At 35.8% G+C, this 17,729-nt stretch overlaps 1 protein-coding gene across 1 annotated transcript; it reads right to left on the bottom strand.

The window, feature by feature from the left end:
• Positions 1–4,408: 4,408 nt before the first annotated feature.
• Positions 4,409–16,691, bottom strand: LOC307154077 (zinc transporter ZIP4-like). The gene is made up of 8 exons (XM_079898857.1): positions 16,525–16,691; positions 15,162–15,334; positions 9,398–9,568; positions 9,224–9,319; positions 8,512–8,557; positions 8,237–8,389; positions 5,520–5,707; positions 4,409–5,377 (listed from the first exon to the last, which is right to left on the bottom strand). Exons 1-8 carry the CDS (start codon positions 16,670–16,672, stop codon positions 5,249–5,251), a joined length of 1,104 nt encoding a protein of 367 aa, XP_079754983.1. The 5' UTR covers positions 16,673–16,691; the 3' UTR covers positions 4,409–5,248.
• Between the last annotated feature and the right edge of the window lie 1,038 nt (positions 16,692–17,729).

The following is a 17,729-nucleotide window of genomic DNA, read 5'->3' as shown; positions in this document are numbered from 1 at the left end:
AAAACCGATTATGTTTATCAGTGGTTGTATATCAGGTAGGGACACGTTTGTGTGCATTTTGTTCTGTAATTTCACCGGGAGCCACAAGAGAACACAGTATCCGCGCCACTGATCGCAGCGGCAACGAGCACTTTGATCACTTGATTAAAAAAACTACATATTTCAGCGCTAGATCGCCTCTTATTCAACAAACGAACTAAATAGATGCTCTGCTAGTTACCTGGAGATGTTTTATTTATTTGTATTGGTAGGCTACATTCGTGCCGCGAGACATTTACAGTGCACATTTTAGGACATCCTCAGACCTCAGACATATGTAGACAAGGCATCATGGCATATATATATATATATATATATAACTATATATATATATATTATTACTATTATTATTATTATTATTATTAATTATTATTTATTATTATTATTATTATTTTCAGTGTAAATTGAGTCTTTCTGCACATGCACTGACACTGTCTGTACAGCAGTGGGCAGCATTGTGTTATTTACCATCAAATCCATGTGGATTCAGGGATCAGAGTCAGATCAGAATGTCAAACATTCCCAAACACTTCAATCCAAAGATCACTTTTATAATCCAGATTATAGTTGGTCACGTTACATAAAGTGGCGCGTGTGTGAGGAGATTAGAGTATTCATGTGACTGTAGTTCAGGCTTCAGGCCTCTCCCTTAATTACATCTGATTAATCTCAATAAACCAGATCCAGAACCCATCGGCTAAACCACTCCACATCTTCACTGAGCCCAGACTTTGGACGGGACAAACTTTGACAGATAATAAGGATGTAGTTTTAACTGGATATCTATGTCTATTTTTACTTCCTTCTATTTATTTTCTTTCATTTGATTGACATATTAATTACCTGGTTATGCTTGCTTTTCATAAAATCACTTCTGAAAGACAGTAGTGGGTGGAAATTAAACTGATTATTAGGGTCAGCAAACCAGAAGTAGTCAGGAATTCATTTCCCCTCTTTAATTCCCGTCGACATGCAGCGAACTATATGGTAAAAGTTTTTAAAGAACATATAATAAAACATTTCAATGTTGCAATGGAATGAAGGAAACATTATAGTTTGCTCTCATTATCAGCTTAATCTAATATTTAGTTAGTCATTGTTTGTTCAGTATTTGTTGATGATTATTTATTAACACTTAAGCAAACTCATGTACTGTAAAAAAAATCATAACAACATTCAAAAACACATTCATCCAAATGTTGCTGCTAAAAAAATAATGATTTCTTTATGTTTCATTTGCATTTCCGAGGTTTCACTGGGAAGAATCTTTGGAGGAATTTGATAAGGAATGTAATCCAAGCAGTTGGAGGCATTGTTGAGATCTCTCCTGACAGTCTTTTCCATCTAAGAATCAGAAGATTTCTGTTGGCTCTCCGTTTAATATAATCGCTGTCCATGAGAAGTAAACGCTGATATCTGTGTCACCTGATGCTGAACATGTGAGCTGGACATCGACAGACACGAGGTTTATGAGTATGATAAGATTTACAAGCTTTGGATGAGGGTGAACTTTGTTCATTTTTACAAAAGAGGCCAAAAATAATATCTGTCGCAAATATAGCTTAAATATGGCAATGTTTATTATATATAAATATACACTCACCTAAAGGATTATTAGGAACACCTATTCAATTTCTCATTAATGCAATTATCTAATCAACCAATCACATGGCAGTTGCTTCAATGCATTTAGGGGTGTGGTCCTGGTCAAGACAATCTCCTGAACTCCAAACTGAATGTCAGAATGGGAAAGAAAGGTGATTTAAGCAATTTTGAGCGTGGCATGGTTGTTGGTGCCAGACGGGCCGGTCTGAGTATTTCACAATCTGCTCAGTTACTGGGATTTTCACGCACAACCATTTCTATGGTTTACAAAGAATGGTGTGAAAAGGGAAAAACATCCAGTATGCGGCAGTCCTGTGGGTGAAAATGCCTTGTTGATGCTAGAGGTCAGAGGAGAATGGGCCGACTGATTCAAGCTGATAGAAGAGCAACTTTGACTGAAATAACCACTCGTTACAACTGAGGTATGCAGCAAAGCATTTGTGAAGCCACAACACGCACAACCTTGAGGCGGATGGGCTACAACAGCAGAAGACCCCACCGGGTACCACTCATCTCCACTACAAATAGGAAAAAGAGGCTACAATTTGCACGAGCTCACCAAAATTGGACAGTTGAAGACTGGAAAAATGTTGCCTGGTCTGACGAGTCTCGATTTCTGTTGAGACATTCAGATGGTAGAGTCAGAATTTGGCGTAAACAGAATGAGAACATGGATCCATCATGCCTTGTTACCACTGTGCAGGCTGGTGGTGGTGGTGGTGTAATGGTGTGGGGGATGTTTTCTTGGCACACTTTAGGCCCCTTAGTGCCAATTGGGCATCGTTTAAATGCCACGGCCTACCTGAGCCTTGTTTCTGACCATGTCCATCCCTTTATGACCACCATGTTCCCATCCTCTGATGGCTACTTCCAGTAGGATAATGCACCATGTCACAAAGCTCCAATCATTTCAAATTGGTTTCTTGAACATGACAATGAGTTCACTGTACTAAAATGGCCCCCACAGTCACCAGATCTCAACCCAATAGAGCATCTTTGGGATGTGGTGGAACGGGAGCTTCGTGCCCTGGATGTGCATCCCACAAATCTCCATCAACTGCAAGATGCTATCCTATCAATATGGGCCAACATTTCTAAAGAATGCTTTCAGCACCTTGTTGAATCAATGCCACGTAGAATTAAGGCAGTTCTGAAGGCGAAAGGGGGTCAAACACAGTATTAGTATGGTGTTCCTAATAATCCTTTAGGTGAGTGTGTATATATATATATATTATTTTTATCAATCAATCCATCATCCGTCCATCCGTCTGTCTCTATCCATCCATCCATCCATCCATCCATCATCCCTATGTCTCCATCTATCCATCCATCTGTTTCTATCCATCCATCCATCCATCATCATCATCCGTCCATCCATCTGTCTCTATCCATCCATTCTTCCATCCATCCATCCCTCTGTCTCCATTCATCCATCCATCCATCCATCCATCTATCCATCCGTCTGTTTCTATCCATCCATCCATTATCCGTCCATCTGTCTGTCTCTATTCATCCATCATCCATCTGTCATTCTATCAATCTATCCATCCATCAGTCTATCATTATATCCATCCATCCACCCATCCATCCATCCATCCACCCATCCATCCATCCATCCATCTATCCCTCTCTCTCCATCCATCCATCCATCCATCCATCCATCCATCCATCCATTCATCCATCCCTCTGTCTCCATCAATCCATTCATCCATCTATCCATCCGTATGTCTCTATCCATTCATTCATACATCAGTCTGTCTCTATTCATCCATCTCTATTCATCCATCCATCCATCCGTCCATCCCTGTCTCTATCCATCCATCCATCATCTGTCCATTCCTGTCTCCATCCATCCATCCATCCATCCATCCATCCATCCATCCACCAGTCTATCTCTACCCATTCATTCATCCACCCATCCCTCCATCCTCAATATTTTTGTTTCTGTATTAAATATTCAGTATATTTGACCTGCAGTCCCCTGAGGTTTGCAGATGACACACACTATTAAAGCTGTACACCTGCTGAGTAAAGGTTATGTTAACCTGTACCTGTCCTGCAGCTCTGCTGAGCTTGTCTTGAGGTTTTGAGGCGTGGTTCTGGTCGATAATGCCAGATAAACCCTGTGAACCTGCTGTTTAGAGTTTGACCTGAAGACAACATCACCAGTAATGACACACACACACACACACACACATAATGCTGAGCAGACTCCTCATGACTTGCATAACGCATATGAAATCACAGAGATCATGTCTTCATGCTCTATATCACTGCGAGTGAGATATGTGTGATATCTATGTAGCAGTGAATGGAGAAAGGAGACAAATATGACATTTAGTATTTGTTTGGATTTATTTTCAGGTATTATTACTATAAAACATAAATTCTTAAAGACAGTTCAAATGGAAAAGTGAATGAATGTTCGTGCTGATTGTTTTCTTTCAATGAAAATGAATGGTAATGAACACTGGAAAGCTCCAAAATGTACAAAAAAGCTTCACCAAGTTCACCAAAGTATCGTAAAACTAGTCCATAATCATTTACTATAATCTTCTAAATATATATGATAAATATATATGCTGAGTCTTGACATGATTTGACATGACATGGTTTAAATCAAACCTGTTGCATTTATAGCAGTGGATAATGACTATTCTAATTCATAAACTTCATTCGGAAACACTTTAGTTTAAGGTCCAATTCTCACAATCAAATAGTTGCTTATTATCATGCATATTACTAGAATATTGGCTGTTTATTAATACTTATAAAGCACATATTAATGCCTTATTCTGCATGATCATATTCTACATCCCTAAATCCTCAACACCTGAACTTAACAACTGCCTTACTAACTATTAATAAGCAGTAATTAGGAGTTTATTGAGGCAAAAGTCATAGTTTATAGTGAGAATTTGATCCTAATCTAAAGAATTGACCGTCATTCTAGCAGAATTTAATCATAAGAGTATAGTAAGTGTAATATACTATAATGCTTCGAAAGTGTTTTTGGCTGATATCTTACTTTAAAAATACTAATGCAAAAATAAATTACAGAAATAAGTATTTACTAATAAAAATACAGCATTTCAATTCAAAGACAGTAGCTACAGTACATTAAAGGCTGAATATCTCATCTGTGAATTTATGATTCATATTGATGAATTGATGAAGATAAAAAAAATTCTGAAAATGTGCAAAAGTATACTATGCTTTTCTATCCAAATGTTGTAATCTAAAAATACTAAAAATATTTAGGTAACACTTCACAATAAAGTTTATAATATTAGTTAACATGAATTAACAATGAAATAATACTTTAAAAGCATTAATTATTGTACTAATACATTATTAAAATCAAAAGTTATATCTGTTAATATTATTTTAATGGACCTAAGCTAATATCAACTATTAATGAACAATTGTATTTCTATCACTATTTCTCTTCTTTAGTTAATCTTATTTAATGCATTAATTCATGTTACTAATGAGACCTGATTGTAAAGTGTTACCAATATTCCGACACATTGCACGTTTAATATGTAGTTTCTGTGGACAGATATTTAGGAATAAGGCACAGATAAAACCGAATGCATCATATTCAGAGCCCGATTTGGTCTTCATAGAAGGACAAAAGCAATAAAATGCCCCAGCCGCTTAAAAGTCCCAGATTCTGCAGGAGAAAAACCAGCCACGGTCTTTCACTGTCCACATGAACCAGCGAGGGAAGCTGAACGAGAGAAACGAGAGAAGAAGGGTTTTAAGAGTGTCTGTGAACTCTGAAATAATGCATTAGAGAAAGTTAAAGGCAAACACTGCTGTTGTTTCTGACGGATGAGAAAACACTGAGACTGAAGTAGATGGTCACGCACCATGTCTGCCAGTCCGACGTACAGGAAGAGTCCAGCGGTGACCGCCGAGATCCACTCTATAGCCACGGCTTCTGTGGAGACGGACAGCGCGATGTACAGGCCGATGAAGGAGGTGAGAGAGCTGCCGATGTTCAGCAGAAGAGCTCGCTTCACAGACACACCGCAGTGCAGCAGGACCGCGAAATCACCTGAGGCCAGAGAGACGGCACACACACACACAACATCGGCATTGAGGGACAACAGTGTGTTACTGGGGCAGAACTCTTCAAGGAAAGTGTATATCAGTGTACATTACTACTGTAAGGTTTTAGTGAGCTTTTCTGACAGTGTAGGAAAGAAAAAGTCCATCTGAGATCTCTCTAATGCACTGAAAAACTTACAATTTCACAAGTCATTGATACATCTCACAAATAATTACAAAGAAAGGGCAAGTAATGTGTTGAATTAAACAAGAAAATCTGAATTAGAAAGATTGAAATGGAATTTTCCTGTAAAACTATTGTGATAATATATATATATATAATCTTTTTTTTTTACTTGTTTCCGGCTTCTCGGATAATCCACAAAAACTGTGAAGAAATTTCACGCCAAAACAAAGAAAAAGAAAAATTAAGCCTATTTTAGGATCTTGTATGAAATTTGCATTGATGTCACAGTACAAAAATATGTTTTTTTTTTTTTTAAATGTAAAATATAATTTCTTTCTTTTGATTTTGGGGTTAAAAATTTGGAAGCTTGTTTCGCGAGGGAATAAAAAAAGAAAGAAAGATAATTGCGCCTTTTTATCTGACAAGTCTGAAGAGATATACAGTGAACTTGCATTTGCAAGTTATAAAGTCAGAGACACAAATTTAGCTGAAGTCTCCTGAGCAATAAAAACGCGATTGCCGAGCCGTTAAATCCTCCTCTGGTTAGAATAAAAGCGTAAAATAAAGCATAAAATCAGGTCTGAAAGTAAGACAACCAACAACACTACTAGCAAAATAAATACAATTATTTAAAAAAATAAAACAAAAAGGCATTTTAATCTAAATGAAAGGTTAAATCAAGAGCTTCAATCATGCATAAATCAAAAATCATCTGTTAAATTAAGCATAAAAATGTCTGAGAATGAATATTCCACCAGCACAGAGAGGCGTGTACGTTTATTTCTCCGTCAGACAGGAGAGTTTTCAATCCCTTCATTCTTTGTTCGTTCTCGTGTGTGTGTGTGTGCAGAAAGGAGGAGGAAATCATAACCAGGAAGGAGCGCTCATGAACTCAGGAGTCAATGCTATCTAATCTGTGTTTCTCTGGGACGTTCCATGACTCACACCAGGAAGAGTGAAGAGTCTTTACAGAAAGCGCCACTCACTTGTTATTCAGCAGTTTCACACAACCTGTTGAGTTTATCTCAGAACACACACTGAAACCAGTCAACAGGCATTCGTCCTTATCATACGCTAACCACACATTATGACCTGTGGTTCTCAACTGGTTTGACCATGGGACACACATTTCCCATGGCCATTAAGCAGAGACCCAATTCTTTTTAGGAATTTGACCTAATGTGTGTTTGTGTGTGTATATATATATATATCACCTGGCCAAAAGAAGTTGCTGTTTGGATTTAAAAAGGTAAATGCGTAAGAGTCTATGACTGGATCATTATTGCAGTGATTATTATGTTTCCAGCATGATATATGTTTGGTAACAGTTCTTCTAACACTAACTGATGGAGTGTGTAGCTTTTCATTTCTTAAACATGTAGGAAACACATCATGGTCATATTCCAGGAGGACAGTGAAGATTCATCAGACTCAGATTGTGAAAGAATGATTGAGAGGAACAGATCCAGAGTCCAGATCTTGAATTCACTGAGAGTGTTTGAGATGTTCTGGAGGAGACTTTACACTGGACTCTTGCTTTGACAATACAAGATCTTCACCAAAAAAATGATGGAAATAACATCACAACAACAAGAGTTGCATTCATTTTTGCTTAAGATCTTTTATGTGATTTAATGGGTTAGAAGAACTGTTGCCAAATGTATAACATGATGGAAACATAATAATCACTGCAATAATGATCCAATCACAGACTCTTCCGCATTTGCCTATTTAAATCCAAATTAAACTTTCGTGTGGTCGGGGAATGTACGTACACATAATACAATTTCAAAACAGAAAATGAGATGCACAAAAAAAGCTGTAATGCAACATGTTCATTTTAGTCAAAATGAACTTAAAAAACCCCAGGGGACATTGTCAATACAAGATCTTGACCAAAACTTGATGGAAATAACATCACAACATTTATTTAACATCCCAAAGACTTTCAGAGGACTCGGAGGGGCCAGTTCATGTGTGAAATGATTCTTCTAATCGATCAAAAGTGACATTAAAGACATTTATAATGTTATAAGATTCTATTTCAAATAAATGCTGTTCTTTTAAACTTTCTATTCATCAAACGATCCAAAAAAAAAAAAAATATTTCCACAGAAATACGAAGCAGCTCAACTGTTTTCAACACTGATATTAATAATAAATGCTTCTTGATCATCAAATCATCATATTAGAATGATTTCTGAAGGATCATGTGACACTGAAGACTGGAGTAATGATGCTGAAAATTCAGCTTTATCACAGGAATAAATTACACTTTAACAGCGATTTTAAATTCTAATAATATTTGAAAACATGATTGCATTTGTGATCATATAATCCGGCGCTCACCTAGCTCATGCGGCAGCTCATGGCAGAGCACAGCGAGAGACGTGGCCAGACCGGATCTCCACGAGATGGAGAACGCCGCGCCGAGAGCCAGACCGTCCGCAAAGTTATGGATGCCGTCCCCGATGGTGATCATGTAGGGAAGCAGACGCTGCTCTGGAGGAGAAGACAAGACCACTGTGAACATGCAGGCCTGACGCTTATCTGCATTCAACAGCTCATTTTACTCCGTTCCACGTGCAGAACATGAATATGTCATTAACACACAGTATTATCACCTCTTTTAGAGCCAATGAAGGACTTCTCTTTTTTTTCAGCATCAACCTAAAATAATAATAATAATAAAATATTCATTAATAGCACATCTCTTACAACCTAGATTAGAGACTACATTAAATTAAATTAGAATAATTAATTAATAAAAAACAAATACACTACAGGAAAAAAGTATGGAAAACAAAGTTGAATTATTATATATTTTTTTTAAATGTTTTTGAAATAAGTCTCTCTTGCTCACCAAGACTGCATTTATTTGATAAAAAATACAGTAAAAACAGTAATATTGTGAAATATCATTACAATTTAAAATAGATGTTTTCTATGTGAATATATTGTAAAATGTAATTTATTCCTGTGATCAAAGCTGAATTTTCAGCAGACAGACTTATTTTTTTCAAAGTAAAAAAATCCTAATTATTCCAAACTTTTGAAAGGTAGTGTTGACATAAATAAATAGATAGATAGATAGATAGATAGATAGATAGATAGATAGATAGATAGATAGATAGATAGATAGATAGATAGATAGATCAAAATGACTAAAAATGTATCTAAAGTTGAGAATGAAAATGTAAAATATCAAAATAACAATATGAATAAAACTATAATAGCTTGATACTAAAATAACCCTTCTTCTGAATTTAGACTCCATTAGTATTAGTTTATTCATTAACAAAGACTCTTTCCCAGGTTTTTCCATGGTTTTCTCACCAGATCCGCCTGAGAGCTGGAGTGATTGCCCTGTTTCTCTCTCTGGAACATCTGCAGGACTCGGCCGTGGTCGCAGTGATGGACCTCGGACTCCTCCTGTGAACACAGGTCCGGGAATCAACTCACAATCGGATCATGTGGGACGGGAACGCTCAGGAGACACGGAATACTCACGTCATCGTGATGGTGGTGATGTTGTGAGCGGGTGATAATGGAGAAGATGCTCTCCATCAGGAAGAACAAATAGATGCCCGAGAGAAGCACCAGGAGTTTGTACACATAGTCCAGGTTCTCCTCTGAGTGATCGTGATCGTGTCCGTCTTCATGAACGTGAAGGCCTAAGAACTGCACAGAGACACAGAGCCATGAAAACACAGCTGGACAATGACATTAACGCCAGTCAGAAGCTCTGATTGTGCTTTGATTTCCCAGCAGGGCTGTAGAGTAACTCCTGTCCGCACTCAATAAGAGAGCACACTTTCTTCTCAGCAATCCGGTTATTTTCCACTCAGGCCGATGACATGGTATGACAGGGCTGTAGTTATGTTGACACGGATCTAAACGGATGAGGGAACGTGGGCGATGTCAGCGCTCGGGGGAAATAACGGGTTCTGCCCCGTTAACCCGGGAAACGGGACGTTTCTATGAGCTTTAGGCTGAGAGTGATCGTCCATTACAATCCGGCACATTTCCTCCTAAATCTCCTGAAGTCAAATTCAGTTCAGCAATTACTACCATGATGCATACTAGTGTTATTATAGTTGACTAAAACCATTAAAAAATGCTTTTATTGATTTATATTATATAAACGTTAACAGAAATAAAGAATAAAAACCTTTTTTTATTTCATTTTATTTCATAATTTCTCATTTTTGTTTAGTTTAACTTGATGTTCTAAAATAACTCAAACTATTTTAAATGAATAAAAACTATATAGAAAGACTAAACTAATAAAAACAACAAAAAAACTATTCAAATTCAAATGAAAATGGAAAATATTAATATTTTTTTTTAATAAAAACTATAATATCTCGATGCATACCTACAAAGCTACTTTACCTTAAATATTATGAATTATTTATTATTTTTATTAGAATATTATTTCTATTATCATTAATAATGTACAGTATATAATTATTTTTAATGTGCTTACGTCATTAAAATAAAACAACGAGTAAAAAAAGTTGCTGCTTTAAATTTAAGCACAATCAACTTGGATGTTTAAGTCAATTCAACTTAAATTACATTAAAATGTAAAAAAAAAAAAAAAAAGGTTTTATCTATAACATAAGTTGAAAATTGCTTGACTTATTTTGATGAGTTAAAGCAATGTAAAAACACATGTTGTCATAACTTATTGATCATATCATTTTTATAGGGAATGTCACATTGCAAAAACAATATTTCAAACACTTGTTGTTCTTTAAGCAGAAACTACTTGTTTTCTTTAGATTTTTGGGTGAGATATGATTGTTTATAAGCCTGATGTTTATTAGCCATGCATATTTTACTATGCAAGCTTTGATTTTTATCATGGTGGTCAGTGGCGGTTCTAGGATTTTTCTGTAACAGGGGCCATTAAGGGGCCACATGTTACAATCAGGGGCCAAATACAGGGTACATTCAAGCACACAAAATAATTTATTCAGTACGGTGCAAATACATTTCGGCAGTCATTCCTTTTTCAAACACTCTAATAAAAAATTATGAGCCAGTAAAGTTCTTAATGATTTTTTTCATTTATTTATAGCCTACGGTGCATAAAGGACACAATGCACTTCTTTCTGAATTCCACCTTTTAAGTTTCAGAATCATGTCGTCGCTTATAAACAGTAAATTATTGTTAATTGTTTGGGGGTGGAATTGCATCTGTGATCGTTGTGAAGAATTCTCTGGTTGCTCTTCTCGTCGACGATTGATGGGTGGGAATCTGTAGGCACCTCACGATTCGATTCGATTACGATTCAGAGGGTAACGATTATCGATGATTAACGTTTTTTTTTTATACTACTTGGTACTTTTAAAGCAAAGTATTTATGATGACCCATAACGAACTTACTTCCAATACTTCCTATATTAATTTTATTAATAAAACAAATGTAAGTGATTTGGCAAGTCAACTGTAAGGTTACATTTGCCAGCATTTGTCCCAACATTGCAAAGAACCAACAGGAAAATAAATGTGTGCCTGTACTAGCAGCGTACTTGTAGTAAATTAATACAAACTTCAGCATATTCTGAATCTCTAGCATTTAATAATAGACTTCTAACCAACATCCTCTTGTTATTTCCAATGAGCAATATAATCCTTCAGACAAAAAAAAAAAAAATTTTGCTGTAGCAAATTCACAAACAGTTTTCGTTCAAAAATATAGAATTATGTACCAGCAGCTCTCATATAATGCTTGTGGTCTTATGCATATTCTGAATAATTAGTAACATACAAAGCCGCTCTTAATCACAACTAAATAATACAGAGTTATGACTTGAAATGTTTGCTGTATACCACAATCAAAAACAACTTAATACAAAAAAAGTGAATGATCATCTGCAGAGAGCACAGTCATATGTAACTTTTTGTGACTGGCATTGCATATTGCAGGGCAGTATAACGTACTTATAACAGATCGGTTTACAGCATATTGATACAAAATATCAGCTCTCATACAAAAAAATACTAAATAGGTAACAATGAAATTGCAAATTTTCCATACGTTAGCTTTAAACGAAGAGGGTGCCGTTCGGATTTGGCGCTCAGCCATCATGCGTCTGTTATGTGCGCGTCTCTGTTATGTGCGCGCCACAGACTGCACGCGCACTGCACGTCCGCTTTAGAGTTCCGCCTTTTGCGTTCCGTCAATATTACGTTATTAGGAAAAAATATATATTTTTTTTTTAGAAAATCGATTTTTGATATTTGTGAATCGATTCAGAATCATCGTCCACGTCCGCATCGCGATGCATCTAAGAATCGATTTTTTCCCCCACCCCTAGGAAGGGGGGCCAATCAGGGGCCAATCAGATTTCAGCAGGGGCCAGGGCCCCTGTGGCCCCGCCTCTAGAACCGCCCCTGATGGTGGTGTATTATCAGTAATAACAGGTGCCAGGCCTGCCGTCGAGACCCATTCTGCCCCGTTAAACCGGGAAACGATGAAGGTGAAGCTACTAAAATTGCTAGTAAATGTCACAATTAATTGCAAAGAAACGTCAAGTAACGCATTGAATTTTGAAGTAGAAAGTAGTATTTTTTTTAATCTTTTTATCTTATAATATTTACAACTACGATTTTTTTTTTTTTTACAGTGTATCTCGTTGCATGAAGAATTCGACATGCCAGCGATATGAAATATGAAATGAACAGTCCTTTGCCCTTTGGGATGTTTTCAGAGTTACAGGTTAACCTGTGTTTGGCAGCGTGCCTCGTGGTTTGGGATGGACTGTACTAATAAGAAGATAGTGCGTCATGATGACCTGATTTTTCAATCTAGGTCAGAATAATAAGCGATTTAAAGCAGGGATGTTATCGTTCACTAAAACTATTCCATTTTTTGTATTCATTTAAATACAGCTGAAAAGAATTAGATTAAAAAATGCTGAATTGGCAACTAACTGAAAACAAGTTTTAAAACTACTCAAACTAAAATAAAAATAAATGAAATCTAAACAAAACTAATACAAATCACAAAAGCACATAATACAATTACTAAAACTAAGATGAAAATGAAAAGTGAAAATATAGTAAATACAGTGCTATGCATAAGTTTAGACACCCATACTAAAGTTGACTAAAAAGAGGAATAAAAAAATCATCTTTTGGAAATTGAACTTAATGCCTTAATTAAAAAAATTAGGAAAAATCCAACCTTTAAAGGAGAACTCGGCAACTCTAGCGAACTCTAGTCACTTCTTCGCTGATTTTCCCTTTTGTTATCGCATGTTTTCCCCACGAGCTCCCCCTACAGCTGTGGGGGGGGGGGGGGCGTATATTTCACAACACGGACGTAAAAAACTCACTTGCGGCGGCCTCCTCCCCCTCTCTACCGCTGCTCATGTGCGTTTGTTTTGATCGGAGCAAGCCAACTGTATCGTGTGGAGCTATGTCTACCGAGGTGGGTAATCTGGTAATACATCATACATGCGTGTGTGTTAAATGTCGAATTGCCGTAAAGCAATTCGTGTTTGGCGCTCGCGCTCGTTCTCGTTCTCGCTTCTCACGAGACTTCCAATTTCTGTCTTACCGGGACGGCAGTCCCCAAGTTGCAAGGTTGGTTTTCCGCCTGGGAACTCTGGGGGGAGCAGGGAAAGTCATCAATATCACCAGAATAGGTTGTTTAACCATCCAAATGATTTCTAGACAGTTTTATTAAGTTAAAAAAGTTACCAAGTTCTCCTTTAAGGACACCAATTTTCTTTGTGAATGAATAATGTATCGTGAATAAATAAATGTTCTTCCTTAAAATACAGGGTGCATAAGTTTAATATGTTAAATTCCCATAGAGGCAGGCAGATTTTTATTTTTAAAGGCCAGTTACTTCATGGATCCAGGATACTATGCATCCTGATAAAGTTCCCTTGGCCTTTGGAATTAAAATAGCCGCACATCATCACATAGCCTTCACCATACCTAGAGATTGACATGGAGTACTTTCCATAAGATCATCTCTCAATGCAAATCAAACCAGCTATTAGGCTAACTGAAATAAAACCATGCCAATCTCTAGGTATGGTGAAGGCTATGTGATGATGTGGGACTATTTGAATTCCAAAGGCCAAGGGAATTTTTTTTTAGGTATCAGGATGCATAGTATCCTAAAAAAAAAAAGTAAAAAAAAATACTTAAAAATAAAAATCTGCCTGCCTCTATGGGAATTTAACATAGGGGTGTACACACTTATGCACCATGTATTTTAAGGAAGAACATTTATTTATTTACGATACATTATTCATTCACAAAGAAAATTGGTGTCCTTAAAGGTTGGATTTTTCCTCATTTTTTTAATTAAGGCATTAAGTTCAATTTCCAAAATATGATTTTTTATTCCTCTTTTTAGTCAACTTTAGCATGGGTGTCTAAACTTATCCATAGCACTGTATAGTTTATAACTGAAAAAAAAAATCCAGTTATAAAATAAATATTAAATAAATGATAAGTAAAATAATAATAAATACAATTACAGTGTTCAAATAATACTAAACTAACACTAATATATGAGCAGATGTTGGCAAATGTGCCGTAATGGATTTAAATATCAGTGTTATCTCAGATCATGCAAATACAGATTCAGTCTGACTAAACGAGGACCGTTTCCCTAACGAACTGAACACTACTGTAAGAGCCTTTAATGTTTCTGAAAGAAGTGCTCACCAACGCTGCATTTATTTGATCAAAAATACAGTGAAAACAATATTACAATGTTAAATATCTGTGTTCTATGTGAATATATAGTAAAGTGTAATTTATTCCTGTGATCAAAGCTTCATTACTCCAGTCTTCAGTGTCACATGATCCTTCAGAAATCATTCTAATATGATGATTTGATGATCAACAAACATTTAATATTATTATTAATGTTGAAAACAGTTTCAGATTTTTGTGGAAACTGTGATACATTTTATTTCTCAGGATTCTTTGATGAATAGAAATGCATTTATTTGAAATATAACCTTTTGTAATATTATAAATGTCTTCACTGTCATTTTTGATCTATTTAATGCATCCTTGATGAATAAAAGTGACAAATCAGTAATAAAATATGACGATGTTATCATAAAAGCGTGAGCACACATTCAAGAGAATAAAACACAAAGGTTGGGCATTGTGATTTCTCTCTTCAGAGGCTCATTTCTACACTATTAACTACATTTTTAGACATTTTCCCAGCATAAAATCCTCATATTTTGCCTATGGGATGCAGAAAGGGCAGAAATGAAGTGTCACCGCGGGCAGCAGATGCAGCAGAGCGTCTCCCGTCAGCGAGCCCACCGCCAGACTGATGCAGAACTGGATGCAGAGCTCGAACACTTGCGTACAGGCTGTGAACAGCAGCACCACGATCCCAAACATGGCCATCAGACAGATGATGAGGTTCGCCAGCGTGGCGTATCCGTACCCTGCGCACAGAGGAGGCATTCAGTCAGTGTGTGTGTGTGTGTGTGGATCAACACCACAAACGAGAGCTTTGAGCTCCGGCACACCATTCACACTGCGCTTGGCAGAATCAGGTTTGATACGAGGAAACGCTGCAGGATTTGAAGTCACTTTAGATCACTTCGGTTAATAAATACAATTCATACTTCCAAATAAATCTTCTACAACACAAATAGCAGTATTTTTCACTCATTGAGATTAAATGATACTGTATGAGTTTATATTGAGATCTTTGGATCTTTAAGATTTTTTTTACATTTTTTATATTAACTATTTTTAGGAGATTTTCTTTTTTTTTTTTTTTTGCATTGTCAAATACAATTACGCACATTTTCTCCTGAAGTTAAATTCAGTACAACAATTACTATCATGACACATACTAGTGAATAAAAAATGCTTTCATTGTTTTAAATTAAATAAAGGTTAACAGAAATAAAGACCTATAAAAACCTTTTTTTTTTTTATTTAATTTGGTTTCATCCTTTCCCATTTTTGTTTAGTTTAACTTGATGTTCTAAAATGACTAAAAGTATTTTTTCAATTAATAAAAACTATATAGAAAAACTAAAAACGAATAAAAACAACAAAAATCAAATGAAAACGGAAAATATAAAATAAAAACAATAATATTATCTCAGTGATGTATACTTGCTAACCTACTTTACCTTAAATATTATTAATAATTATTATTTTTAATTAGAATATTATCTCTATTATTATTAAAAATATACAGTAAATTATTATTTTTAATGTGCTTAATTTCAACTTAAATGACCTTAAAATGCTTTAAAAAATGAGTTGAATCTTGTATAACTTAAAAAAATTATTTTGATGAGTTAAAGCAACGTCAAAACACATGTCATAACTTATGAATCATATACGGTTTTTTTAACAGTGGATGTCAGATTGCAAAAAAAATACAAAATCTTTCAAACAGGCCTGATGTTCTTTAAGCAGTTTTCTTAAGATTTTTGGGTGAGATATGATTGTTTATTAGCCTACATGTTAATCAGCCATGTATATTTCACTATGTGACCTTCAATTTTCCCATTACGTATTATTATGGTGGCATATTATGAGTATAACAACAATAGTTGAAGAAGACTGGTGTGTTAACATCTGAATCATGATCAGGTTTGATCAGGTCACTCACTCTCTGCTGTGCTGAGAGAATCAGGGCTCGTCGGCGTCGGACTGATCTCAGAACAGCCTCCGCTGAGGATCTGCTGGATCAGAGCAGGACTGAGCTCTGTGAACTGATCTCGGGTCAGTGATGAAGAGCTCAGCCCGTAGATCCTCATCAGCTCCTCAGCGCTGAAACAGGCCTGCGTGCGCACCGTAATCCACACGGACACATGCAAATGAAGAAATGCATAAAACATTTGTTGCCATTAATATTTCATCTCACACCGCAGCGCTGCTGATGCTCTGATAATCACGCGCGAAACACTCGTATTTACTATTTGCTGAAATATTAATTCCACGGATGTCAGATGACAGGTCTTATTTAGACCGCGCGTGAGCTTAAAGAAATGGGGAACATTCATCATGATTAAAAACGAGCTCAGATTACATGTACTGCTTAATTTCACTCTGATTATGAGTGTGGACAGATGAAACATGCAGCGCGTCACAACATCCATCATCCTTCATGTCACAGGCCTCCAGATCATTTCTCACGCAGACACATGATTGCTCTGTTCGTCAAGCGCCACGGCTAAATGATTAGATTTCAGAGGCGTGCAAAGATTTCCCATGATGCCCCATAAAAGGGGAAAGCCGCACTTCTACGTTGCTGTAAGTTTTTGCAAACCACACAATCTGGAATTGGAATTGGAATGATAAAAGTGGAATTGCTATTCAAAGGTTTAAACACAGGTAATGCATTCTGGGAAATAGCCTAACATATTTGTCCATAAAATCAAAGTTAATAATAAAAAATAAAAAAATATATGGTGTGAGTTTTGAGTTAATGTGTCCAAATGTATTACTTTGTTTGTTTAAATTATTGCATGATTGATTACCACAGGGTTTCCTGAACTGGGTTTGGGAGTTAATTAAATGTTAATAATTAATTTAATTGCATTTTAAAATTAAAATTAAAAAAAAAATAAAAAATAAAAAATGAAAACACTTTTCATTTTTTGAAATTTATATATATGTTTTTTTTTTGTTTCCCTGCATTTAATGTTAACCGACATCAAAGAACTGAACATGCATAATTCTTGTTAAATTATGAATTATTATTAATTCAATTATTAAATATTTATTAACTTAAAATATCAGGGAGACTTCAAGAAAATGTTTTAGGTTAGTTAGGTTTAGGTTAATGTGAAAACAGTAAAATTGTACAATTAC

Source organism: Squalius cephalus (genome assembly GCF_949319135.1).
Source record: "Squalius cephalus genome assembly, contig: scaffold_114, whole genome shotgun sequence".
In the NCBI taxonomy this organism is placed as follows: domain Eukaryota; kingdom Metazoa; phylum Chordata; class Actinopteri; order Cypriniformes; family Leuciscidae; genus Squalius; species Squalius cephalus.
The sequence above is the reverse complement of the archived record's forward strand: the minus strand, read 5'-3'. Positions and strand labels throughout refer to the sequence as shown.

Excerpts from the sequence above, each read along its gene's own strand:
- LOC307154077 (XM_079898857.1), bottom strand. The coding sequence starts at position 16,672 with ATGAGGATCTACGGGCTGAGCTCTTCATCACTGACCCGAGATCAGTTC. Across the intron at positions 9,569-15,161 it reads TGCTGCATCTGCTGCCCGCG|TTCTTAGGCCTTCACGTTCA; the intron begins GTGACACTTCAT and ends GTCTCTGTGCAG. Across the intron at positions 5,708-8,236 it reads TGAGCTGCCGCATGAGCTAG|GTGATTTCGCGGTCCTGCTG; the intron begins GTGAGCGCCGGA and ends CTCTGGCCTCAG.